A 26,132-nucleotide genomic window follows, 5' to 3' on the forward strand; every position below is an offset into this window, starting at 1 on the left:
ATATATATATATATATATATATATATATATATAGCATATAGCAAATGTCCAACAAATGCTGACACAGATCAATTTAATTCAGTAAACATCAATTAATTCTTACTATTTAGTCCTGATATTCCTATCTCCCAACAATTTTGTGAGATAAAGGGCTAGTATTTCCATTTTACCACTGAGGAAGCTGGCTGTCTTTTGCCATTTTTGCATCCTTAATATTTAGCTGAGTGCCAAGAATATAGTAGTTGTATTTTAAAATGTGCATTGACTGATACCAAGATTTGAATTCAGATCTTGCTACCATGTGTTTTTATGCCTCCATGACTGTATTCCTTTATCTCCTATGATAAAAGTGCCCTAATTTCTTTTCTCTTCCTTTTCATTTTTTATGTTTCTAGCCATTATTTAAACCTCAAGTCTATTCATTTCCACAATCAATAAGTGAATTTTTCTCAACCTTCCAAGTAATTTTGTGCCTTTCTGATGTACTCTTTTTTCTTTCCAAATTTTCTGTCTTTATTGTGTTGCTTTTGTAAATGAGTCAACATTTGTAAAGCTTTTTGTCAGCCTTAAAATAATGTACTTTTCATAATAGTTCATTATAATAGCATTTTTACAAGGTACTTTATGGTTTGAAGGTGCTTTGCAGATGTGATCTTCTTTGTTCCTCACAACAGCTCTGGGATATAGGTGCTATTATTATCCTCCTGGACTTGGGTCTTCAGAATCCCACTGACTGTATCACCCAGCTGCTCATGTAATATTGTGTATCATAGTGATCTGTAACTGTGTTATATTGAGAAGCAACATAGTTTAGTGGATTGAGTACGGGACTTAGTGTCAGGAAGACCTGTGTTCAATTCCTTCCCCTGACATGTATTAACAAATCAGGATAACCTCACTTAGGACCCACTTTTGACATCATTACCCCAGAAGTGTTATTCAGTAAGGTGACTCAGGCCAATTCCAATAGACTTGTGATGGAGAGAGCCATCTGCATCCAGGGAAAGAAGTATGGGGACTGAAATGTGGATCACAATGTAATATTTTCACCTTTGTTGTTGTTTGTTTACTTGTTTTTTCTTTCTTTCTCATTTGTTTTCCCTTTTTGATCTGATTTTTCTCATGTAGCATGATAAATGTGGAATTATATATAGAAGAATTGTTTAACCTATATTAGATCATCTGCTGTTTAGGGGAGAGGGAGGAGGGAAGGGAGGGAAAATAAAGAAATAAAAAGCAAAGTAGTTATAAAGTTCATGTGAGATAGTATATGTAAAATGCCTTTCAAATTTTAGGATGTCGCACAAATAATGATAATAATTATTAATGTTATTAGATAGTATAGTAATATAAGGAACCAAGGGCTAGCCTCAGGACCGAGAAGACCTGGGTTCAAGTTTAGCCTAGTATACATACTTGCTAAATGACAGTGGATAGCTCACTTAATTTCTCAATGTTCTGCACAGTTCTCTAAGACTATTAGTCTATGTTCTAATGTAATTTTATTTGTTTTGTTAAATATTTACCAATTACATTTTAATCTGGTTGAGACAGTACTCCAGGGTGTTGTCCAGTTGAGAAGGAGGAAGATTGGGGGATAACAATAATGAATTCTGTTTTAGATATAATGAGTTTGAGGTGTCTATGGGATATCCAGTTTGAGATATCCAAAAGTAGTTGGCGATGCTTAACTGAAGGTCAAGGATAGATAAGTAAATAGGAGAATCAACCATACAGAAATGATCATTGGATCCATGGGAGCTGATGTGATCACTCTGTGTGGTAGAAGAGAGGGAAGAAAAGATGGCCCAGGACATACTCTTGGGGGACACAATGGAAAGAGAATGTGAGGTCTAACAAAAGATACTGAGCAGGAATGGTAAGCCATACATACAGAAGGAAAACTTGGAAAGGGCCTCATTTCAAAAAACCTAAAGAGCAGAGAATATACATGAGGAAAGGGTAGTAAACATTGTCAGAGACTAAAGAGGTCAAGAAGGATGAGGATTAAGAAAAGGCCATTAGATTTGCCAATTAAGAAATAATGTCTATATTCCAGAATAACTTTGAAATGGATATGTGACCTTAATATTAAAAATAAAAAATAAAAATCAACAGTTGGAGGAGAATTAGTTCATACACTTTCACATGAAACATATTGTTAACCAAAGGAATAGAAGAAGACAATTGCCAAATACAAAATTGATATAATCAAAGTTATCAAACTGCTGCACAAGCAAAATTAATGCATCTAGGATAAAAAGAGAAAGGTTGAGTAGGGAAAAAATCTTTATATAAAATATGTCTGATAAAAGTTTGGCATCCAAAATATATAGGGTTTTCCCAAAATTCTTAATGCCATTTTAAGCCATTAAAATATAAACAAATTGTGTGTGTGTGTGTGTGTGTGAGAGAGAGAGAGTACAAACCAATCCTTAATAGATAAGTAGTCAAAGGATGTGAGCAAATTGCTCTCAAAAGAATAATTGCAAACTATTAACATTCATATGAAGGAATTTTTCAGATCTCTGCTACTAAGGGGTTTTACCTCATACCCAACAAACTGATCAGTATGACAAAACATGGGAAAAGTCAATGTTAAAGGGATTATGGGAAAATAGGAATATTGGAGCATTGTTGGTAGAACTATGAATCACTACAATCCCTTGGTAATATGAAAATAAAGTGAGTAAAATGCTCATAATCTTTGAACCAGAAATTCCAGTAATAGGCTTATACTTCAAGGAGATTACTCATTGATAAGAAGAAAGAATATAATACATACCAAAATATTTATAGTAGTACTACTTAATAGTAGCAAAGAACTGGAAACAAAGCAAGTTTCTATTGATTAAGGAGTATTATTTATCATGAACATAATGCATGAGGAGGAGCATGGAAAAAAACTCCATGAATTAATGTGGTAGGAAATCACCAGAGGGGGAAAAAAATCTACGCAATTGGAGCAGCTAGATTGCTTGGTGTCAGAAGAACATAAGTTCAAATCTGGTCTCAGACATTTAACAGTCATTAGCTGTATGATCAAGGGCACGTCATTTAACTCTAATTGTCTTGCCAAAAAAAAATCTACACAATGACTAGAGTGATACAAATAGAAAGGAAAAATTATAAACAATCAAAACTGAATGTTACAAGCTATAAACTACAAGATGGCTCCAAAGAAATGAGATGACATTCCCAACCCCTCCTCTGCAGAGATAGGAGGTACTCACGTGTTGTAAGTTACATTTATTTCAGAATTTTTCCTTTCTTTTTCTTTTAAAATATGATATATATTGGACTACTTGCCATCTAGGGGAGGGCATGAGGGAAAGGGGGTAATTGGAACACAGGTTTTGCAAGGGTTAATGTTGAAGAATTGTCCATACATATGTTTTGAAAAATCAAAAGCTTTAATATTTTTTTAAAATACGATATATTATAAGAGATGGCTTTCTAAGAGGGAGAGAGGTAAAAATATGAGGAGAAATCCTAGAGATACACAAAAGACATCAATTAAAAAAATTTAAGAGAAATTATTAGCAGCTTTGGAAGGAGTAATTTTAGTGAAGTGATGAAATCAGAAGCTAATCTGAAGAGGATTTAGAAGAGAGAAGAAAAAAAGTTCCCTCTGCTAATAAAATCCCAGGTCCCCTGTACTATTCATGATGAGGATGGTAGTAGTAATAGTAGTAGCAGCAGCAACAGCAGCTTTTATAAATAGTATTAATAGAAGCAAGTAATAGTGTAGTAATAAGAACAATAGCAGCAGGAGTAAGAATATCAAGTACCAATAGTGGCAACAAGAGCAGCAGTAGCAAGAGCAATAGTAGCAGTAATAGTAAGAGTACTAAGTAACAATAGTAGCAACAATAGCAACAGAAGCAAGAGCAGTGGTAGCAGTAGTAATAAGAGTATTAAGTAACAGTAATAGCAACAATAGCAGCAACAGCAGTAGTAAGAATAGTAAGTAACCGCAGTAGTAAATAATAGTAGCAGGTACAGAAATTATGGTAGTAATTAGTAGTAGCAACAGCAGTAGCAGCAGTGTTTTTCCCTACTAGAAAAATAAGGTGTTCTGAGGGCAGATTCCACTTCTCTACATCTGTCCCAGCATCCCAAACAGTTCTCTACTTATAATCAATTAATAAATTTGATAATAAACATTTCATAAATGTTCACTGTGTGACAGTGAATCACAATAAAAGAAACCCTTCAATGAACTTACATTCTATTCATGTAGTAGATTAATATTCATATTAATCATTATTAATTCATATTAATCATATGTCAAATGAATTAATCAAATGATTAATCATAATCATTGTCAAATGAAACCATTCCTAATGCTTAAGCCAGTACCTAGCATATAATAGGTACTTTAAAAATATTTATTCATGGATCAGTTGATGACCCATCAGCATGCTCCACAGCATCTCTTTGACCTCTTATTGCCCTTCCCTTTCCCCAGGACCTCCTGCTCTGTGTCTGAGTGAGGCTTGCATCTCAGTGACCAGCTCCATCCTGAGCTCCTTGGACCAAACAGTGGACCCCTGCCAGGACTTCTTCAGCTATGCTTGTGGGGGCTGGATAAAGGCTAACCCTGTGCCTGATGGCCACTCTCGATGGGGGACTTTCAACAACCTCTGGGAACACAATCAAGCCATCATGAAGCATCTCTTGGGTGAGTCTCTCCTAGCGTCAGGGGAGGGGGGGAAAGTTAGGACAAGGAGGAGGGGTCAAACTATAAAAAGACAGAATTTTGGGCATTACTGACCCCAAGTCAAAGCATCTGCCTGGGGAAGTTGGTGGGACAGATAGAGTAGAGGAAGACCTAAGTGTCAAATTCGATACTTCCTACTTGTATGACCCTGGACAAGTCCCTTAATCTGTCTGTCTCAGTTCTGTAAAATGATTAATGATTTCTGTGGAATTCAGGGCTGAGGCAGATTTGGATTGAGGAGAACTGGGGGCATCAAACAGAATCCCATCAATAGTACCTTCCTCCCCTGGGTTGTTGTCAGGGTAAAACAAGTTTATCATTGTAAAGCATTTAGCACAATGCCCATGAGCAATGGAAAGGGATTCCCTTTGACTTAAGTTCACATAAAAAATAAGGGAAGTTGGCCTTTATTCCCAGTAAAAGAGGGACTATTAGAGAGTACTGAGTATTGGAAAAATTGGTCTTTTCTTCTGATTTGGAGAGTCCTGAATTTTCCTCCAATTTTTATTTTTATTTATTTTTATTTTTTTGCTGAGGCAATTGGGTTAAGTGACTTGCCCAGGGTCACACAGCTAGGAAGTGTTAAGTGTCTGAAGCCAATCTGAACTCAAGTCTTCCTGATTTAAGGGCCCTTGCTCTATCCACTGTATCTATCCACCTAGCTGGCTCCCCCTCCCCTTTAATTTTTAAAAAGAAAAAAAGTTTTGTACATTGTCCTCTAACCTTTAAATATCTCTAGCAAGGGGGATGTCTCCACCTCTTGAAGTGACCCCTTCCACTTTTGAACCACTCAATTGTTAGACAGTTGTTTCTGACCTCAAACCTAAATCTGCCTCAATGCAAAGTAGAATATAGTGGCTAGGACCCTGGACTGCAGGCAGCAGATCCGGGTTCGAGGGCTTTCTCACTGAATGAACATTGACAAATCAGAATTTCTGAATGATCAGTTTCATCATACATAAATAAGGGGACTCAACTGAATAATCTCTTCCCAGTCTAAGATTTGGTGATTCCAAACTAAGTTATAAGTAGATGAAGATACTATTGGATCTACACAATATAAAGGCAAAGGGATCATTGTTCAGTGTTGTAATTCAATCAAAATCTACATGTCATCACTGCCCTTTTGCCTCTCTGATTGGAGAGGTGGGCCGTGAACTCCAAAGCAACCTTTAAGGAGAGAATCCAGCCCAGACATAATTTCTCACCTGCCTGGACTACTTTGGCATTTCTCTAATTTCTCCTTCCACTGCTTTTCATCTTCCCCTTGTGTGTTAGCTTGTAGATTGGGGGAAGGGGGGGCTATTTTTCCTTTTTTGTATTTGTATCCCCAGCTCTTAGCACAGTGAGTGGGTGCTTAATGTGCTTATTGACTATTGCCAAATAGAACTCACAACAAAGTTAATAAAATACACTTTGAATGTTCTGCCCAATTTGTTGCTGTGCTCACAAATAGCAGGTAATTTAAATAAAAATTACTATGTTTTGCATTACTTATTTTCTTTTTAGAACAACAATTTAAGTTCTGTGTGTGTGTGTCTCTCTCTCCCTCCTTTCTTCTTTTCTCCCTCTCTTTGTGTCTTTTTCTGCCTCTCTCTAGACTGTGTGTGTCTTTCTCTGTCAGTCTGTGTGTCTCTCTCCCACTCTCTCCATGTCTCTGTCTGCCTGTCTCTATCTCTCTATTTCCCTCTTTCTCTTTCCTCTACCTCTGTCTCTATCTCTTTCTTCCTCTCTTCTCCTTCTCCCTTTCTTTCTCTGTCTCTCCCTCTCTTTGTGTCTATGTGTGTGTGTGTCTCTCTCTGTGAGCTCTGTCTCTCTATCTCCCTTTCTTTATCTTTTCTCCATGTCTCTCTTTTTCTGTCTTTCTCTCTCCCCTTTTCTGTCTCTCTGACTCTTCCTCTCTGTCTATCTGCTTCTGTATCTCTTTCATTCACTCTTACTCTTTCTTCCATCTCTGCTCTCCCCCCACTCCTCTCACATATATATTCTAACTTACATTAAAAGACCAAGATCCTGTCTTTGATGCTTCCCTCACCACCACTCTAGAGTTATGGCCCAAGCCTGAGGTTCACCTGTCCTTTCTCCCTCAACATTTCTTTGAGCTAAAGAGGCCCCAAGTGTTCCAGGGGGCAGGTACTATTATGATTATCCCCATTTTAAAATTGGAGAAACTGAGGAAGACACAAGTTAATTGACCAGTGTCTGAAACAAGATTTAAATTCAGCTCTTCTTCCAAATTCCATCACTCTACTCACCTTGTCACATAACTGCCTCTAAACAAGCTAGTATTCTAGAAAGACCACTGGATGATGAGTCAGAGAACCAGGACTCCAGCCCACTGACAACTTAATTGCCTAGGGAGATGAGGGGGGACCTTTGACCCTCCGGTTTCATCTCTAGTCAGGATTGATTGAGTCCTACAAGTCTGTTGCCTTCTCCCCTTCTAACTCTGAATGAGGGATTTTAACCTGGAACCTGTGTGTGTGGTTTTTGTTGATATTCTAAGTATTTTCATCTCCCTTTTGAGTGTTGTCTTCCTCTGTAAGCTACTTGAGAGCAGGGATTGTCTTTCTTTTGCAATTTAATTTTATGCATTTAAAAACATTCTTCTGAAAGAATCCATAGGATTCACCTGCCCCCAGATGGGTCCATGACACAACAATTAAGACTAAATCCTGTGATACAAAAGTTTACAGCCATTGGCCATGAGCTATGGCCATCGTGTTGTGGAAGAGTGGATATTAAAGTGCAATGGCTTTGTGTCTCTGTTCCCTGAGCTACAGTTCCAGCTCGGGTTTGGCTGAATGATGAGGAAGGAAGAGAGCTGAATGGTGAAGAGATAGATAGATTGGTTTGTGGTTACTGTCAAGCTGTACCAGTCACATCTGCATACCATCTTAGGCTTTTAAAGTTATTTACATCCCTTATTTCATTTGAGCTTTTGACAGCCCTGGGAGGCAAATTCTGTTATAAGGACAGTTCTGTATTGAAAAGGTTGGGAAGACTTTGCTGCTCAGATACAGAAGGAGGAGACAGATTGATAAGGAAAGGATAGAGCAGTCACAGTAAAAAAAAAAAAAAAAAAAAGTGGTCTGTGTAAGTGGAAAGAACACTGGACTTGGACTCAAGATTTGAGTCCCAGACAGACACCTTTATTAGCCGCTTATTGTATACTACATAAATACAAATGAAAAGAAAGACAACCCTGTCTTCCATGAGCTTCCATTCTAATGGAGAAGACTAGACCTAAACAGAAGTCAGAGAACAGGGGGTGCCCTTCCCCCCAACATCAGCACAGCTACTTAGTACCTATGTGGTCTTGCACATCTCTAAATTTCAATTTTCTCTTCTATAAAATGAATACTATAATATTTGTTCTAAGTACTTCACAGGGTCATTATAAGTAAAGTGCTTTGTAGGTCCTAATATGTGTAGAAATGGGAATTATTTTTATTAGGTATAGAAGTCAGATGAGCTGTTAATAATATTGTAGCTATAAGATCTGGAGCTCCAAAGTCCTCAAGGGCACCTTTCCCTTTATTAACCATAAAACAAATAAATCCACCTGTGAAACTTTGTATATCAAGTCAACTACTTCTAATATATTGGTTTTGTTGATTTTTCCCCCTTCTTAAAAAAAAGTAATTTTTTGTTATAAGGTATGCCTGGGAAGAGAATAAAGGGAAAAGATATAGGTGAGGTAAAACCACCTGGGGCCGCATGGGAAGAACTTACGTCTCTGGGTAACTGAACCATGTCCATCATATTGAAAGCAAACATTCCAGACTGCCCTGGTGTGAGATGTAGGGCACAAACAAAGCTCTAGTGTTTCTTTTGTTGGCAGTGGGGCCCAGCCACACTGGATGACACTGAATGGAATTAAAAACAGACCCATTCAGGACAAAACTATGGTGGCACTCCCAACCTGGGAGCTGCACTGTCCTCAAGGATTATTTTATTCTCTTTAAAAGGTGATAGAGAGATTTTACATTTTTAAACATTACATTGACAAAAATAAATAAAACATTTCTCCCTAGACCATAAACTTATTGGAAAGGGAAAGTGTTCCATTCAGACTCGTGGAATTTTTGTTAGAGAGAGCCTTAGAATACAGAATACCAGAGCAGAAAGAGCCTTTAAGAATTCAGAATGGGAGAGACGCAGAGACCTTGGGATATAGAAAATTAGAACAGAAAACATATCAGGTAAGACTCTAAGATGTCCCAACATAAATATCAGAGTTAGGAGGGATCTTAGATTGTCTGAACAGGAAGAAACCTTAGAATGTAGAATGTCAGAGATAAAAAGAGCAGAACTGAAAAGAAACCTAGAACCTAAAATGCCAGAACTGAAAGGAACCTGAGAATATAAGATGTCAGAATGGGAAAGGACCTTGAAACAGGATATGGAATGCCGTAGATTTAGGGGAGCATAGAATATAGAATATCAAATAGAACACAAATGTTAAAGGTAGAAGGAAACCTAAGAAAACAAGGGCCCTTAAAGCATAGAATGTCAGAGCAAGAAGGTTACTTAAAACTTAGAATGTCAGAGGTGGGAGGGATCTCAGAACACAGAATGGCAGAGTGAGGAGGGCCCTTAGAACATAGAATGTAAAACTGGGAGGATCCTTAGAACACAGAATGTGGAACACACAATGGCTGGATCCTAGAACATCGACCATCAGAGCAGAAAACAACTAAAAGGAAACTTAGGAATCATCTGCAACAGCTCCTTCATTCTCTAATAATAGTGTGGAGAAAAAAAGTGACTTTCCAAGGATCCTAGCGCTGACAATGGCAGAGCTAGTTCTAATACTCGGGATTTCTAATACTGTCTCTTTGGATGGAGACCATCACAGTTGTCTTAACTCCCTGGGACTTGGTTAAGAAATTGGTAGGGCAGGTTCTCCAGGCCATTTCCCAAAGGAAACCCCCTGTGCCCAGCAAAACAGGACTGAAGCTGTGCCCTCTGCTTCCCACTGTCAGACAGGGTGTAAATGATTAAGGAGCTTTCTAAGCTGCCCAGAGAGCTGTTCACAGTCAACTGAGAGGACAGCTGCTTTTTGTCACAGCAATCCTGCCAGGGTTGTGGGCCAGGTATTTAGCTACAAGACAGCCCAGAGTTGGCAGAAAAGCTTCTTCCTGAAGTAGTTTCCTCCCAGTAAGATTTGGCTGTTTTAGTATAAGAAACCTAGACTTGGGAGTCAGGAAATCTCCATTCAAGACCTGACTTCACCCATAATTGCTATGTACCAATAGGGAAATCACTTTCAGTCTCTGAGTTTTCAGTCATTTCATCTGTTTTTTATATATTTTATATATAAATTACATGTAATATATATAAATATTTGTGTGTATATCTCTGCATGTATATATTAGATTATGTATATGCATTTATGTATATATATACATGTGTATATGTTTATGCTCACATCATATATGCCTATGTGTATAACTGTATATTTGTATGCATATATGTGTATTTACATGTATGTATACATACATTTACATGTGTGCATGTCTATACATGTGTTTATGTGTGCATGTATGCATCTATTTATGTATGCATATATTTATAAGTGTATCCACATATGTATGTAAATGTACATGCTTGTAAATTTGTACTGTATTATTATGATATTATAATAATAATAAATAGAGAATACTAGTCTGTACCCTATTAGCTTACCAGATCATGGTAAGGAAGAAGGAGAAGATGGTCTGGTTGGATGATGATTAGCACTGTGTGTCGACAGCTGTGACCATCTCAGTTTAAAGCCAGAGTAAGGGCGTTTCTCTTTTCCTCGGCAGCTAGGTCATGGAGTAATGGGCTTAGAATTGGAAAGGCCTGAGTTTGAATCCTTCCTCAGATATTACCAGGTGTGTGACTCCCAGGCAAGTCACGGAAGCTCTGCCACATTTTCCTTAATTGTAAAATGAGAGAATTGAACTTATTGGTCTCTAAGTCATTTCCAGCTTTAAATCTATAATCCTCTGATTGCTGAGAACTTTTATAAACTGCAAAGCCCTTTAAAAGTGGGAGTTTGCTGTTTTTCTGCTTAACCCCTGCCTCTGTTGGAATCTATCATCTGTTGAGAGGCTATCCCAGGGGTGACTCTTATGCCAAAAAAGCAACAAATATATTTGAATGTGATTTATTTCCCTTTGAAGCTGGGGCCAAAATGGAGTGTTCAGAATGGCCTGTCCATGTGGTCTCTGTGTTTGGGTGAGGAAGATGGAACTTTAAGGGAGAAAAAATGCAGCTGCAGATGGAATGGAGGCAGAAAATCTGACTTTTCCCCACCCTGATCCTTATTAGCAAGGCAATACCTTTTCCCCATGGAGCCTCCATTTTCTCATATGTAAAATGGGTTACTTCTTTCAAATATAAATCATCACAAAGTTGTGAAAATGAAGAAGGAAGGAGAATAGTTATCCTCAATTTACAAAGGAAATAAGTGCCATGTGACTATGAATTAGTTTTTATTAATATTGTCCCTTTCAGAGTAAAATAAGCCCATGTCATGGATGAAATAGGCTTGAAAGACCCTAACACTATCACCAGTAGGGAAAAAGAATGAGACTCCTAGAGTAGAAAGACTGGTATCAGATTCTGGTTCTGCTATTCCTGATTGTGTGATGTTGGACGAAACCTCCCTTCTCAGGGCCTCAGTTTCCTCATCTGTAAAACAAAGGGATTGGAGGAGAGGCAACTTGGCATGGTGGGTAGACTATAAGACTTGGAGTCAAGAAGGCCTGAGTTTGAATCCTCCTTTAGGTATTTACTAGCTAGATCTAAGACCCCCTCCTATTTCTGACTTTCTGTGTTCGAAGATCTTTTCCAGATCTAACATTCTTTGTTCTAAGTTCCCTCCCACTTTTTCCATTTTGTGTTTTAAGGTAGCTTCCCACTTTGGTATTCTGTGCTCAGAGGGCCCTTCCCATTCTGACACTGACTGTTCTAAGGCTCTTTCTGGCTCTGGCATTTAATGTTTCAAAATTCCTGTTCTACCTTCTCAGGTCTCTTTCTGGCTAATTTAAACCTCTTCTTGTTCTGACATATGTTCTAAGAGATCCTTTAACTCTAATATTTTGTAATTCTATGACTCATTTAATCATAGAAATCAAATTATTTATTTCCTGATGAGGCCAGAGTTTATTTCCTGTCCTTTTCCTGTCCCCTCTGCCAAATTTCCAGTGTTGATGCCCTTCCCCCAATCTGCTTGCTCACAGTAGTTGTTCATTGAGTCCAAGTCATGCTAGAATATGTGACATTCACAAAATTTGTCTCCTGAGTAGGATTTCTTCTCAAGGCAATAGCTCAGCCTTTGACCTGGAAGACATTTTAATGAACGATCTTAAATCACAAACTTACAGAATCCCAGTTGGAAGGAGCCTCAGAGGCTAAGCTTCTGCACAAGACTCCCACTTTAAAACCTGTGGAAAGGATGTGCTGGAAGCAAGGAGGAGCCTACTAGCTTCCAAGGCAGGGAAGTCTTTCCTTATGTCAAGCCTGAAATCTATAATTTCCCTTAGGGTTTTGTCAAATAAAACAAATTATATTGTACATGTCAAGTCAATGCAGACCTTTCTCCTTAGAATATATGCTTCTTGAAATTGGCAATTAATCCATTCTTTGGGCTGTAGCCCTTAACAGTGTCTGACTCCTAGGAGACATTTAATAAATTCTTGTTGATGGACACACTCCTTCCCTACACTGGGTGACAGCCCTTCAAGCAAAGTCAAATAAAGCATGTTTTGGGTCCCTACCAGTGTCAGACATTTGCTAAGCATTGAGGATACAACAACAACAACAACAAAAGGTTAAAAAAAATTTAAAATAAAAAAAATTAAAACAATGTGATCACTGTTTTGAAGATAGCAATCATATTACTGCTAATTGTTCTCCTTGACATGTTAGATAATCAGTTTAATTTCCAGTTCTTGCAGCTGATCCTCATGTGTCCTGGTCTTCAGGCCCATCTTCACTGTTCTAAACAGTTACTTGAGCTCTCTCCAATTTATTGACATCCTAAATCATAGTGTTACAATATTCCAGATGTGGTTTGACAGGGCAAAGAACAATAGGACCCTGTACTCTCATGTACTTAGTCCTCTGAGGCTGAAAAAGAGAATGTGATTTCTCTAAGGTCACATAGTTACTAAGTAGCTGAGCTTGGACTTGACCTCAGCTTGGTTGACTGTGGAGCTATGACCACTAACCACAGCGCCAGGAAAACTTAATAGCAATAATCATATTTTTTAAAAATTTGATCCAGACCTGTGGTTTCATAAGCATAAGAAAAGGGGGGTGAGATCTCTCCCTGACTTTTCTTTCCTCCATCACTACCTTGAACCCAGGACTTCCTGACTCAGTGGTCAGGCTGCTCCTTGGGACTGAGTGCTATACTTTGGATTGGTTCCCCAATTTGAACCTCACATCAAACCTGGGGAGGCAAGTGCTGCCATTATCCCCATTCAACAGATAAGAAAAAAAGAGAGGGAAGAAGAAAAGAGAAGGGAGAAAGTGAAATTGGGGGAAAAGGGGAGAAAGAACAAGGGAAAGTGAGGAATAAAAAAAAGAGCAGAAGAGAAGTTGAAGGGGATAAAGTAGGGGACAGGGATGGGGTAGAGGGAAAGCCGGCAGGCAACTGAGAGAAACGACAGTGAGTGGTCCCTCTGTGCCTCAGGAGCCCTGGCAGGTCTGGAACGCCATGGTCCTTGGTCTGCCTTTGCCTTCCCTCGTCCTCATTTTCCTTACCTTCCTTCTTCTCTTCCTTTCCCTCTTTTTCTCCTCCTTTCTGCATCAGGCCCCTCCCCCCACCTTGTTGTGCTGCCCCTGAGGAGGGGAGTCTCTCCCAAGCCCGATAATTTACTGGAACTCAGGGAGGGCAGCCCCAGCTCACCATTCTTTCCAAAGCTTTTGTTTGGATCTCTTATCTCTAGTGACCTTCCTGTGGCTACTGAGGGAGAGCGGGGGCGGGCCCCAGCCCTGCTCATGGCGCTCCAAGCCCTCCCCTTCCCCCCCTGCCAGCCCCGGCATTTTGGGGTCACTCAGGAGCTGTGTGTTTGAGCTGGGGAAGCTCCTGTTTCCTGGGGGGCCTGGTATCTGGCCAAGACTCTAGGTTGGTCCTTCAGCCCTCGGGTCTGTGCTGGGGGAGGGAGGAGCAGATCCTGGGCTGATGCTGAGGAGGGGTTCCCATAGAAACGCAGGTTTCTCTGCCTGACTTGCCTGAACACCTCTCCTCCCCCTCCCTTCTCCCAGCTGCTTTCTCACGCAAACAAGGGTGTTGTGCTGGGAAGCCAGGCTGCTTGTTGTGTTCTCTCTGGCATGGAACTCTGGGAAGTCCCCCCTCTGCTTGCTGGCTTTCCTTCTACCCCATCCCTCTCCCCTACTTTATCCCCCTTCAACTTCTCTTCTGGTCTTTTATTTTTACCCTCATCTTCCCTGTTCTTTACCCCTTTCCCCCATATTTCACTTTATCCCTTCTCTTTCCTTCTTCATTCCCTCTCTTTTTTCTCCTCCTAATCCTTCCTTTTTCACTCTCTATACCCATCTCTTTTTTTCCTTTTCTCCCTTCTCCTTTTTTTTTGCTCTTCCCTTTTTCTTATTTCTTATTCCTGTCCTCTTCTCCCTCTCTTATTCTGCTTCTCCCCTCTACTGCATCCCCCCATCTCCTCCATCTTATAACTTTTCCTTTCTCCTTTTTATATTCTCCCTCACCTCCTATATTCCCTGTCTTCCTCTCCTCTTAATCTTATGTTATGCCTACCCTCTTCCTTGTCATCTTTACCTTCTTCATTCCTGTATTTCCCTCTCTTTATCCTCATTTCTGGCCTCTTCTCCTCCTCCTTTCTTCCCTCCTTCTCTCTCTGTGTCCATTTGTCTTTGTTTCTTTCTCTCCTTCTCTGTCTTTCATTTTCTCTGTATCCTGTCTCTGCCTCTGTGTGTCTCTGTCTCTTTGTCCCTGTCTCTATCTCTGTCTCTCTCTTTGTTTCTATCTCTGTCTTTCTGTCTCTTTCTCTGCCCCCCTTTCTCCCTCTTCTCCTCTATCTGCCACTCTCTTTCTTTGTCTCTGTCTCTCAGTCTGTCTCTCTGTCTGTCTGTCTCTGCCTCTTTCTTTCTGTCTCTGTCTCTCTCTTTGTCTTTCTGTCTTTGTTTCTCTTTCTGTCTGTTTGTCTCTCTATCTCTCTGTCTTTTTGTCTTTGTTTCTGTCTCCCTGTGTCTCTTTTTCTCTGGGTGTCTGTTTGTCTCTGTCTCTTTCTTTGCTCCTCTTTCTCCCTCTTCTCCTCTCTCTGTCACTCTCTTTCTTTGTCTCTGTCTCTCTATCTCTGTCTTTCAGTCTGTCTCTCTGCCTGCCTCTCTGTCTCAGTCTCTGTCTGCCTCTGTTTCTCTGTCTCTGTCTCTCTCTGTGTGTCTCTCTGTCTGTCTCTGTCTCCCCCCTCCCTCCCTCCACCACTCCCTCCCTCCTTCTCTTTTTTTCTCTCTGTCTCTTTCACTGTCTCTCTCCTTCCTTCCCCCAATTTCTTTCCCTTTTTCCCCTGTTTCTCATTCCCCCCTCCTCCTCTTCCATCCTCTTTCCATCCTTTCTCAGCTCTATTTTATCTTTCTTTTTTTTCATCTTGTGACACAGAAAACCACTGCTTTTTCCAAAAGACTTCCTGCTGTCTCTCCCCAGACTAATGCTTTTAAAGCATTCTATAAACCTTTAATCAATTTAAAATTGCAAATTGTAATTTTTCTACCACACTACACAGCCTCCATTCTTAACTATTTTTCGTGGTCAGTTATTGTAGAAAAGCATATCTCAGTGCCACAGTGTGAAATTTATTATCTACAAATGCAATTTCAAATGATTAAATAAAGTCTACATCAATGTAATAAAAATTGACATGCCACAGCCTTATTAAATACAAATTAAATATAGATGATTGAGCTGGAAACACACACAATACAATGCCCAAGCTGGAAGGGACCTTGGAAAAATATTGTAGATTGATGAGGCCTTAGAAATCAGAATATGGGAACTGAGAAAGCCCTTAGAACATAGAGTGTCAGAACTGGAAGGGCCTTTAGAACAGAGAATATCATATTGGATTACTTACTGTCAAGGAGAGAAAAAAATTGGAACACAAGGTTTTGCAAGGGTGAATGTTGAGAACTATCTTTGCATGTGTTTGGAAAATTAAAAAATTATATATTCTGTGTTCTAAGGTCCTTTCAAGCTCTGACATCCTGTGTTCTGTCTTCCCTGCTACTTCTAACATTGTGTTCTATGATCTCTCTTATTCTGACTTTCATATTCTAAAATTCTATATTCTTTGTTCCCTCCAAGCTCAGACATTTCATGCCTCAACAGTCTATGGTCTGATCTCCCTTATAATGTTCTGAAATTCTAGTTCCTGAGTTCCCTTCCTGCTTGGTTACTCTTTTTCTAAGGATCCTTAGAGGCTGGAGAGTCAGTGTTGTAACATTTTGTGTTCTAAAGTCCCTTTAAAGATTAAACATTGTACAGATTTTCCTCCATGACAACACTATTGGAGAGACTACTCTTATCGCAGCATTCCGTGTCTCTGAAAATTTAACTGAAAAAAGGCATTTAAAACAAGGCCTCCACAGCCTAACCAGGTTACTAGGGAGGACCAAAAAGAAATCACATGAGTGCTTAGAGCAGGGAATGAAATGAGATGCAATTTATAAGGAAGAGAAGAGGAAATGGAAAACAAATCTTTAAATAGCCTGTGTACTTGAAGAGGATAAAGTAAGAGGAGAAATTAATTAATAATGAATGAGGCTTTGAGTAGTTTTGCGAGCTACAGCCTTTAGTAGAAAAACATGAGCTGTGGTCTGAAAGTCAGAACAGATGCACATATTCTCCAATCTTTTCCCTTCCTTCTTCCTCCTCTGCTAGGGAGAATTTTGTGGCAAAATGGAGAGCTAAAGCTTCTTAAACCGAAAGTTTGGGGGATGAGGAAATAAGCATTTATAAAGTACCTCCTATTTGTCAGGCATTGTGCTATGGTTTTATAAATATTATCTCATTCCTCACAATGAGTGAGGTAGGTGCTTTTATTATCCCTATTTTACAGTTGAAGAAAGTGAGGCACTCAGATTAAGTGATTTGTTCAGGATTGAAGAGCTACTAAGTATCTGAGGTCAGATTTGAACTCAGAACTTCCTGACTCCAGACTCAATGTCCTGTCCACTCTACCATCTGTCTCCTTTGGCAGAGGAAGAACAAAGTAAGAGAAATTATGGCAGCAGGTATCATAGACAACTTGATCTGGCTATGGTCTGGGGGAAGGGAAAGGTGTACTTCAAGCCTCCCTTCTAGACAATGAACTTTTCCACCTGAGGCAGAAGCACAGAATGTTGTTCTGGATTATCAGGGAGTCTGCCCTTTTCAGAGCATTCCACATTTTTTATTTAATTGTCAGTTAATTGACAAAGTGACAATTTAATCAGCAATTTAATTGACAAAATACAATAAAAATGGGTAGTGGCCTGCCACATTAATGAGAAGGAGTACAAAGAAAAAGCAGGGATATTCAGGTATGAGAACTAAAAACAATGAATCACATCTGTGGATGGTGGACCTTCCAATCCTGGCTCAGCCTCAGTGTGACCTTGGCAGATTATTTTCTTCTACTGGGCCATACTTCCTCATCTAGAAAAATCAAGGGGCTGATTCTAATAAATATAGTAAAACTGCTTTAAAATACAATAATCGGTCAGCTCACAGGCTGTACAAAAACAAGTTTTTGTACAAATCAAATGATCGCCAAGTTCTCTTCCCGTTCTGATAGCTCCTTCCTAACTCTGAAAGTCTGTGCTTTAAGAGACCTCCCAGCTTTGACATTATGGTCTCAGGGTCACTTTAGCCCTAATATTCTGTGTTCTAAGGTCCACTCTGGTTCCGGCATTCTGTCAAAGCTCCATTTTAGGCCTGATATTTCAATCCCTCTTCCAATTCAAACAGCCCAAGTTTTAAGGTGACCTTCAGCCCTGAAAGCTCAAGTTTTTGAGAAAGTTTGGTCCAAGGAGAGTAAAATCTCCCTCCCTGGGGATCCCAGCTTTAACCCCTTTTAATTTATTTTTTTTTTCCAGAAAATGCCACTGCCAGCACCAATGAGGCCGAGCGAAAAGCCCAGCAGTATTACCAGGCCTGCATGAACGAATCCAAGATCGAAGAGCTGAAGGCAAAGCCCTTGATGCAGCTGATTGAGAAGGTGGGACATCCCTGGTTCTGGTCTGGCTTTGTTCCCTTCCCCCCATTTCTCTTCCTCCCCCATTTTCTCTACCTGCACTAACCACTCCAAAGCTTCTCAGGAGGCTCCCTGGATCATTTTATGGTTAATAGTTATCAACATATACAAACTTTCACAGTAGAAAGACTTTAAAATGTAAAAAAATAAAATAAAATAAAATATATAGCATTAAAATAATGTTATTTAATAAGCTAGTAACAAAGTTGCCCTGTGTTTATAGGGGATCACTTCCCTGGACAGGAGCTTATATTTGTAGAATCACGATCCTGATTTTTCAGTCATTGTGCTGATGAGCACATGACTGGCACACAGTAGGTACTGAATAAATGCTAGTTGATTGACTAGAAGGGGGTCTCTGAGGCTGTTTATCCCAATCTCTTGTTTTGAGGAAAGTGAAACCCAGGGAGGTGAAGTCAATAGTGATTCACTCTTCTTTCTCCACTGCCTCCATTTCTGGCGGCCCCAATGGACGGTAGAATGTTTTGAACAGGAAATTCTCAATGTCGCTACTTCCTTTTCCTCGAAGGGTGTATGTATGAAAAGCAGATGGTCTTGGCCCAGGATTAGAGAGAGGCCTTCTCTGTATGGAGGGAGCCCCCAGTGGCCTCCTCCCTCCTCTTCAGGAAATGGGGGGGGCTTTCAGCATTCCTTCTCATCTTCTTCCCTGTGACATCACTGTGAGCAAGCTGGGGACCTGCAGGCTACAGGCTTCAGGCATAGTGGGAATGACTCTTTGAACCCAGTCCCTCCCAGCTCTGACATCCCGGGTTCTAGGGACCCTCCCAGCTCTGACCTCCTGGGTTCTAGGGACCCTCCCAGCTCTGACATCCTGGGTTCTAAGGGCCCTCCCAGCTCTGACATCCCAGGTTCTAAAGACCCTCCCAGCTCTGACCTCCTGGGTTCTAGGTACCCTCCCAGCTCTGACATCCCATGTTCTAAGGGCCCTCCCAGCTCTGACCTCCTGGGTTCTAAGGACCCTCCCAGCTCTGACCTCCTGGGTTCTAGGGACCCTCCCAGCTCTGACCTCCTGGGTTCTAGGGACCCTCTCAGCTCTGACCTCCTGGGTTCTAGGGACCCTCCCAGCTCTGACCTCCTGGGTTCTAGGGACCCTCCCAGCTCTGACATCCCATGTTCTAAGAGCCCTCCCACCTCTGACATCCCGTGTTCTAAGGGTCTCCCAGTTCTGACCTCCCGGGTTCTAAGGGTCTCCCAGTTCTGACCTCCTGTGTTCTAAGAGCCCTCCCAGCTCTGACATCCCATGTTCTAAGTTCCCTCCCAGCTCTGACCTCCCGGGTTCTAAGGGCCCTCCCAGCTCTGACCTCCTGGGTTCTAAGGGCCCTCCCAGCTCTGACCTCTGGAATATCCTTTGAAAGAAAAATAAAGCAATAATTTTTTATTTCTCTAAAACATGACTTGTAAGCATTGAATAAAGGTAACTGCCACACAAATTTATACTATTGCCCATTCTCCATCTTTTTACTGGATCTCATTGTCTCTTTGTCCCATCTAATTGGAGGGTTGAAGCCTACAATAAGGACACATTTGAATTTGAATTCTGACTTTGACCCTTCTGTGTGTGTGGCCCTGGGCCTCTCTCTGAGCGTCAGTTTCTATAAATGTTACCCTAACTCACAGGGCTATGGCAACACAAGCCATTATTGTTATGGCCCCAGTATGATGGAGCAAGGGCTCTCACCAGGTTCTCACTTCTTTCTCATATCCTATAGCTTGGTGGCTGGAACATTACAGGCCCATGGAACAAGGACAACTTCCAGGAGACCCTGCAGGTGGTCACTGCCCATTACCGAACTTCCCCTTTCTTCTCTGTGTATGTCAGTGCCGACTCGAAGAACTCCAACAGCAATGTGATTCAGGTGAGTTCTCTCCCTGAGCCATCCGACCTCTAAATGGCCACAAAGACATCTAGCCCTTGAGCAGCCCTGCCTGGCTAAAAATATCGGGACAGTTTACCTTTTACCTGCCCCTCTCCCTCTCCTAGCCTGTCCTATTTATTTCCTTTCCCAGGTGAAAAAACTCAAACCAAAGAGAAAAATTTCTACTAAAGTCAAAGAAAGGCTTGAAATCCATATCCAGTGTTCATTCCCCAAAGGGATTCCATCATCAATGTCTTTGGCCTATAGTTTTTTTAATTATACTATTTATTTTCATATTAATTTTAAAAAAAATTTGAGTTCCCCATTCTCTCATTCCAGCCTCTTCTCTACTCATTGAGAAATCAAACAATATAATATCACTTCCACATGTTAAATCATATAAACCGTTTTCATGTTAGCCATAATGCAAACAAAACAAAAAAAAAAGGAAGAAAAATAATGTAAGTGAAAACAGTATATACTTCGATCTATACTCAGAGATATCAGTCCTTTCTCTGGAGATGATTTCTCATCATGAATCCTTTGGGATATTTTGGATCATTCTATGATTAGAGTTAAGTCTTCAACAATTATACAACATACAGTATTACTGTTACTGTGTATACTGTTTTGCTCATTTCACCTTGCATCAGTTCACATAATTCTTCCCAACTTTTTCTAAAACTCACAATTAGGTACCATCGTTTATTCAATCATCCCTCAGTTGATTGGCATCCCTTCAGTTTCCAATTATTTTCATTTTTCTTTTTTTCCAATTTTTTTTCACCACAAAAAGAGTTGCTACAAATATTTTTCTACATATAGGTTTCTTTTCCCTTGTCTTTGATCTTCTGGGGATACAATGTTATTTCCAGGTCAAAGAATGTGCACCAAATTGTGCTCCAAAATTGTTGGACAGCGCACAACATCACCAATGCATCAATGTCCCTCTTTTTTCTGCATCCCTTCTGGCATTTGTCATTTTCCTTTTTTATCACACTAGCCCATCTGATTGGCAATACCTCAGAGTTGTTTTAATTTTCATTTCTCTAATCAGTGGTAACAGAGCATTTTTTCATGTGACTATTGAGAGCTTTGATTTCTTCTGAAAACTGCCTGTTTACGTCTTTTATCCAGTTATCAACTAGGGAATGGCTCTTTTATTACCTTTTTTTGTTTGTTTTTTGCTGAGGCAATTGGAGTTAAGTGACTTGCCCGGGGTCAACAGCCAGGAAGTGTTGCCTATCTAAGGCCAGATTTGAACTTAGATCCTCCTGACTTAAGGGCTGGTGCTCTATCCACTGTGCCACTTAGCTGTCCCTGAATACATTGTGCATACATTATCTCATTTTTATTTTTATTTTTTTTCTTGCTGAGGTAATTGGGGTTAAGTGACTTGCCCAGGGTCACACAGTTAAAGTGTCTGAGGTCAAACTTGAACTCAGGTCCTCCTGACTTCAGGGCTGATGCTCTATCCACTGCACCATCTAGCTGCCCCGGGAATGGCTCTTATTTTTATAAATATGGCTCACATATGGCTTCTGTTCTTGATAGTCACCAGTTTTTTCTTTCTTCTAGGTGGATCAGTCCGGCTTAGGCTTACCTTCAAGAGATTATTATCTGAATAAGACAGAAAATGAGAAGGTGAGTATCATTGGTCAAAGACCATATCTCCTCATGGTCCCACGCCACTTTCTTCAGGTTCAAGGACCTCATCTCTCCTCTCGTCTTCCTTCTTCTCCTTTCCCTCCCTTCCCTCCCCTCTCCTCCAGGAGGCCCTTTTTCTTCACCCATCCCCACCAGCGAGTGTTGGAAGCTAGGAAAGAGCAAAGATAGCAGTTAGCTGATGGAGATCAGCAGCAAGCCCCCTGGGCTAAGCAGGAGTCTAACCCAAACAAGTCACAGGAGACAAATGAGCTTCTTCTCTGCTTCAGTAGGAGATGCCCCTGGGCAGAACTGCACCAAGCTTGCCTCCTAGTAGCCTGAGAAAGAAAAATAAATGATTATTGAATGAATGAATGCTTGAGTGTTGAAATTCATTCTATAAATGTAACTGCTTGTAAAACAGGTTTTAACTTACCTCATCAAGGCTTAATGTTAAATGATTAAATTTAATGAAACATATTTTTCCCAAGATTTTTTAAGGGGATATGCAAAGTCAGCAACATGAGATGGTCACTAAAAGCAGCCATTGTAGGGGCAGCTAGATGGCACAGTAAATAGAGCACCGGTCCTGAAGTGAGGAGGACCTGAGTTCAAATTCAGCCTCAGATACTTAATACTTTCTGGCTGCATGACCCTGGGAAAGTCACTGAACCCCAATTGTCTCAGGAGAAAAAAAAAAACATCTTAGGCTGTGTTTGTGGCCAGAGCTGATCAGGGAGGTGAAGTCTTGTTGTCCTCCCTCTTAGCCAGATATGACACCTGGTGCAAATCTCTAGGTTACCTGCATTTTAGGAGGGACTTGGGCAATAGAAAATATCCAAAGGATGATAATATCCAGAGGTTCTAGGTTTCTGTGAAAGAACAAAGAATCAAGAGAGGTTCCTTTCCCCAGCCCTGGACAACCATTCAGTTGTTCACCAAACATTTATTGAGTGCCTACTGTATGCATTTCATTTTCATGACATGGAGTGAGGGTAGGTAACAAAATGGTTGAAACAGTCTAGCAGGAGAAATAAGCCATGTATACAAATTTTTAAAAATGTAAAAATAGGCTAGACTATAACAAATTCATAAGAAGAATACAAAACACCAAAATAACAATCATTTCCAGGAAAGGGGACCAGGGAAGACTCATAGGCAAGATGTGGAGAGAGATCCTATTACTTGGGGAACCAAAGAGTAAGATCCATTCAGGAATTTGTTTTTCGTTTTTCTTAACTATTTTTGTTTTTCTTTTCCAGTGGCCTGGGAAGTAGGCGGGAGAGAAAAGTGAATTTCATTCATTAAAAAAAGAAAAATTAATTTTCAAAAATGGGAATCTTGATCTAGATCTGAAGAGGACCCCAGTGGTTAGATGACCTAATGCTCTCATTTTACAGATGAGAAAAATATAACCAGAGAGGGAAAGTGACTTACTTATCCAACCTCCCACACTTAGAGATCAAGGTAGGGCTCTCACCCAGATCCTCGGACTTCCCATTCACTCTGTCACCCTGGCTCTTCCAGGTCCTGACAGGCTACCTGAACTACATGGTGCAGCTAGGCAAACTCCTAGGAGGGGGAGAGGAGGAATCCATTCGTCACCAGATGCAGCAGATCTTGGACTTTGAGACAGCGCTGGCCAACATCACCATTCCCCAGGAGAAGCGCCGAGACGAGGAGGTCATTTACCACAAAGTGTCCGCTGGAGATCTGCAGGTAACCAGGGCGGCAACTCCCAGCTCAGGCCCTTCTTTGGGAGCCCACACTCACATGGGCTTTTCCTCCTTTTCTCTGCTCTAAGCTTTCTCTTCTTTTTTATTTTTTTTAAGCTTTCTCTTCTTAAAAAGCTAAGTCAGTGTTTAACTATCACCAATGCGTTGTTTCAGTGCCATTTGAGAATTGATTGAAAGAAACAGGAATGTTTAGCCTAAAGAAGAAAAGGCTCAGAGGGAACATGATAGGTGACTTCAAAAGTTTGATGAACTGTCCTTTGGAAGAGTAATTAGACCTGTCCTTAGCCCCCAAAGGCAAACTAGGAGTGATAGGGGCAGGCTAGAGAGAGAATGATTTAGGTTTTCTAACAATGTCTCCGTGTTCTAAGCTTCTGTAATTCTATTCTGATTCCATTTTTGAAAATTTATGATTCTGTAGTTCTAGTTCTGAGTTTTTGTGATTCCACTTCTGAAAATTTATTATTGTGTGCTTAAGATTTTTTTTAATTCTAGTTAGATTTTGTGATTCCAATTCTGAAATCTTATAATTCTAGGTTTAACTTTTTTTTTTTTTTTTAAAGATGAGATTCTGGGATTATAGTTCTGAGATTCCAGAATTCCATCTGTGAGCTTCTGTGATTTCAGTTTTAAGCTTCTGTGATTCCAGTTCTGAAATTCTGTAATTACAGTGATTTTTGTGAGTTTAGTTCTAAGATTCTGTGATTCCAGTTTTGAGATTCTATAATTCTATTTCTAAAATTTTGTGATTCTAGTTATTAGCGTCTATGATTTCAGTTCTAAGATTTCATGGATAATTTCATAGTGACTTAAGGTTGCCACCTACTGGTTTCCCACTGCTCTTTGGGAAGGCAATTGGATAGCACTGAATAATCCTGAATATCTTATTTTCATGTCTTATCATTTGTCAACTGTAAAATATAACAACTTTTCAAACTTTTAATTAGTACATGATCATGGGAAAATCCCTTTCCCTGTGTGAGTTTTAGTTTCCTCCTTTGCAAGATAGAAATAGTAACCTTTGTATAACTATTTTCCACTTTGGGGAAGGAAACCTTAAAACATTGTGTAACTTCAGACTGTTATTATTATCATCGTCACTGTTACATATGAATCCCCTTTCTGGAACTCAGTTTTTTAATCTGTAAAATGAGGGAATTGGATCAGATGAGAGGTTCTTAACCTTTTTTGTATCATGGACCTTTGAGCAACACCTTGGAAAGTCTATAGACCCTTTCTCAAAATAAGGTTAAAATTATAAAGGAAATCAGTTGTACTGAAATATAATTATCAATTTAAAAAACTCTTGTTCATAGATTTATTAAAATCTGTAGATCTCAGATAAACATCCCTAGAGGATCTCCAAGGTTCCTTCCAACACTGTGATGAGCAGGCTTTCAAACAGAGTTCCTGGGATGCCCAATCTGTTTATCAGGTGCAAAGCACTCAGATCCCATCCAGTTCTCAATTCTGTCCTAAACGGCTTGTGCATGTAGCATCACATCCATTTTTGTAGATGAAAAAACTGAGATCAGAGAAATTATCAGTACTTCTCATCCACATGGCACTTTAAGGTCATTATGTAATTTGTTCTTTACTACAACTCTACAAGGCAGCTATTAAAAAGATTATTATCCCCATCTTACAGATGAGAAAATTAAGACTCAGAAACTTATTAATTCCTATTCATGTAGGGCATGAAGACTGGCAAGGGGCTCTGCAGACATTCTCATGCAGTCCTCACAACTGCCTTCTCTAAGGTAGCTCCAGTGAGTCTTATTATCCCCATTTTACAGATAGGGAAGCAGGAAGTCAGAGAAGGAGTCATGGTTTTCCAAATACTCAGCTTGTAAGAATGAGAAAGGCCTCCTCACTCAGGCAAGTCCATATCAAATGCCTGACTTGAAACTTCACCCTGTTCTGTGATGGGGGCTATGGGGTGCTTGTGCACGTGCTAATGGGGATGCTGAAGCGAGGGAAGAATGCTTGTCTGCCACGAGTCCAGTTGGGACCTCTGGTTATGAGCTCCTTGCTGCATTTACTACCACATTCCCCATAATTTACCTTGACTTTGTCCCTACTGTTTCCCCACTTGAAAGAAAACTTTTTCTCCTTCCCATCTTCCAATTAAATCTCCTTCAATCTTCAAGGTCCTTCTCCTTCAGGAAGCCTTCCGTCATTTCCTCTGGCCAGATTTGTCCTCTCCCTGCCTGCTCCCCTGGACCATACTCCCATGCCCCATGGCCTGATTGCCTCCTGTTTTTGCTTAGAGCCCCACATCCTCTCTGAGCCTGGCAGGCCTCTGGAAGTCCCCAGTTAGTCCAACAGCTGAGAGGGTACAAAAGGATATTTTTTGCAACTCTAATCTCACCAGGATCTAGATTAAATTCCCTCTGAGGTTGAGATTCTGGGATCCAGCTGAATCCAGAAATGGATGGATGGATGGATGGATGGATGGATGGATGGATGGATGGATGTCTTGTGGTTCCCTTGACAAGTGGTTTCCCCATCTATCTGGATTTCCAGGGAGGGAGAGCGCTGTCTCTCAAGGAGGCCCTTCCACTTTGGGGGGCAGCACCTAATTATCAGATTAGGAGCTTACATTGGACTAAATCTGCCTTCCTGTGATTTCTCCCCAGTGTCCCTGTTCTCTGGGGGCGAGCAGACTAGGAACGGATGATTTACCCCCTGGACAAGCCTTCAGATAGATGTTTGTGTGTCTTGTCCTGCCAGATTGCCCTGGGTGGCAGGGACTGTCTCCTTTACCGGCTGTCCCAAAAGTCTTACTGCTGTCTGAACCTTTAAATGTTTAGTTTGGACCTGGACAGACAGATCAACAATCTGAGTCTAAATCCTGGCCTTTGCTACTTCCCTGCCTGCCTTTGTG

General features: G+C 40.4%; 1 protein-coding gene across 3 annotated transcripts in view; it reads left to right on the top strand.

Annotated features, from left to right (window-relative positions):
- The window catches only part of ECE1 (endothelin converting enzyme 1), a 169,472-nt gene that overhangs the window by 109,157 nt on the left and 34,183 nt on the right, over positions 1-26,132 (top strand). For all 3 annotated transcript variants that reach the window (XM_074305974.1, XM_074305972.1, XM_074305973.1), the window contains 5 exons: positions 4,472-4,684; positions 17,834-17,955; positions 19,722-19,868; positions 21,447-21,512; positions 23,040-23,231. In XM_074305974.1, the coding sequence (XP_074162075.1) occupies positions 4,472-4,684; positions 17,834-17,955; positions 19,722-19,868; positions 21,447-21,512; positions 23,040-23,231 (740 nt within the window). The remainder of the gene's footprint in view (positions 1-4,471; positions 4,685-17,833; positions 17,956-19,721; positions 19,869-21,446; positions 21,513-23,039; positions 23,232-26,132) is intronic.

The sequence above is a fragment of the Sminthopsis crassicaudata genome, chromosome 3 (assembly GCF_048593235.1).
Source record: "Sminthopsis crassicaudata isolate SCR6 chromosome 3, ASM4859323v1, whole genome shotgun sequence".
Classification (NCBI taxonomy): domain Eukaryota; kingdom Metazoa; phylum Chordata; class Mammalia; order Dasyuromorphia; family Dasyuridae; genus Sminthopsis; species Sminthopsis crassicaudata.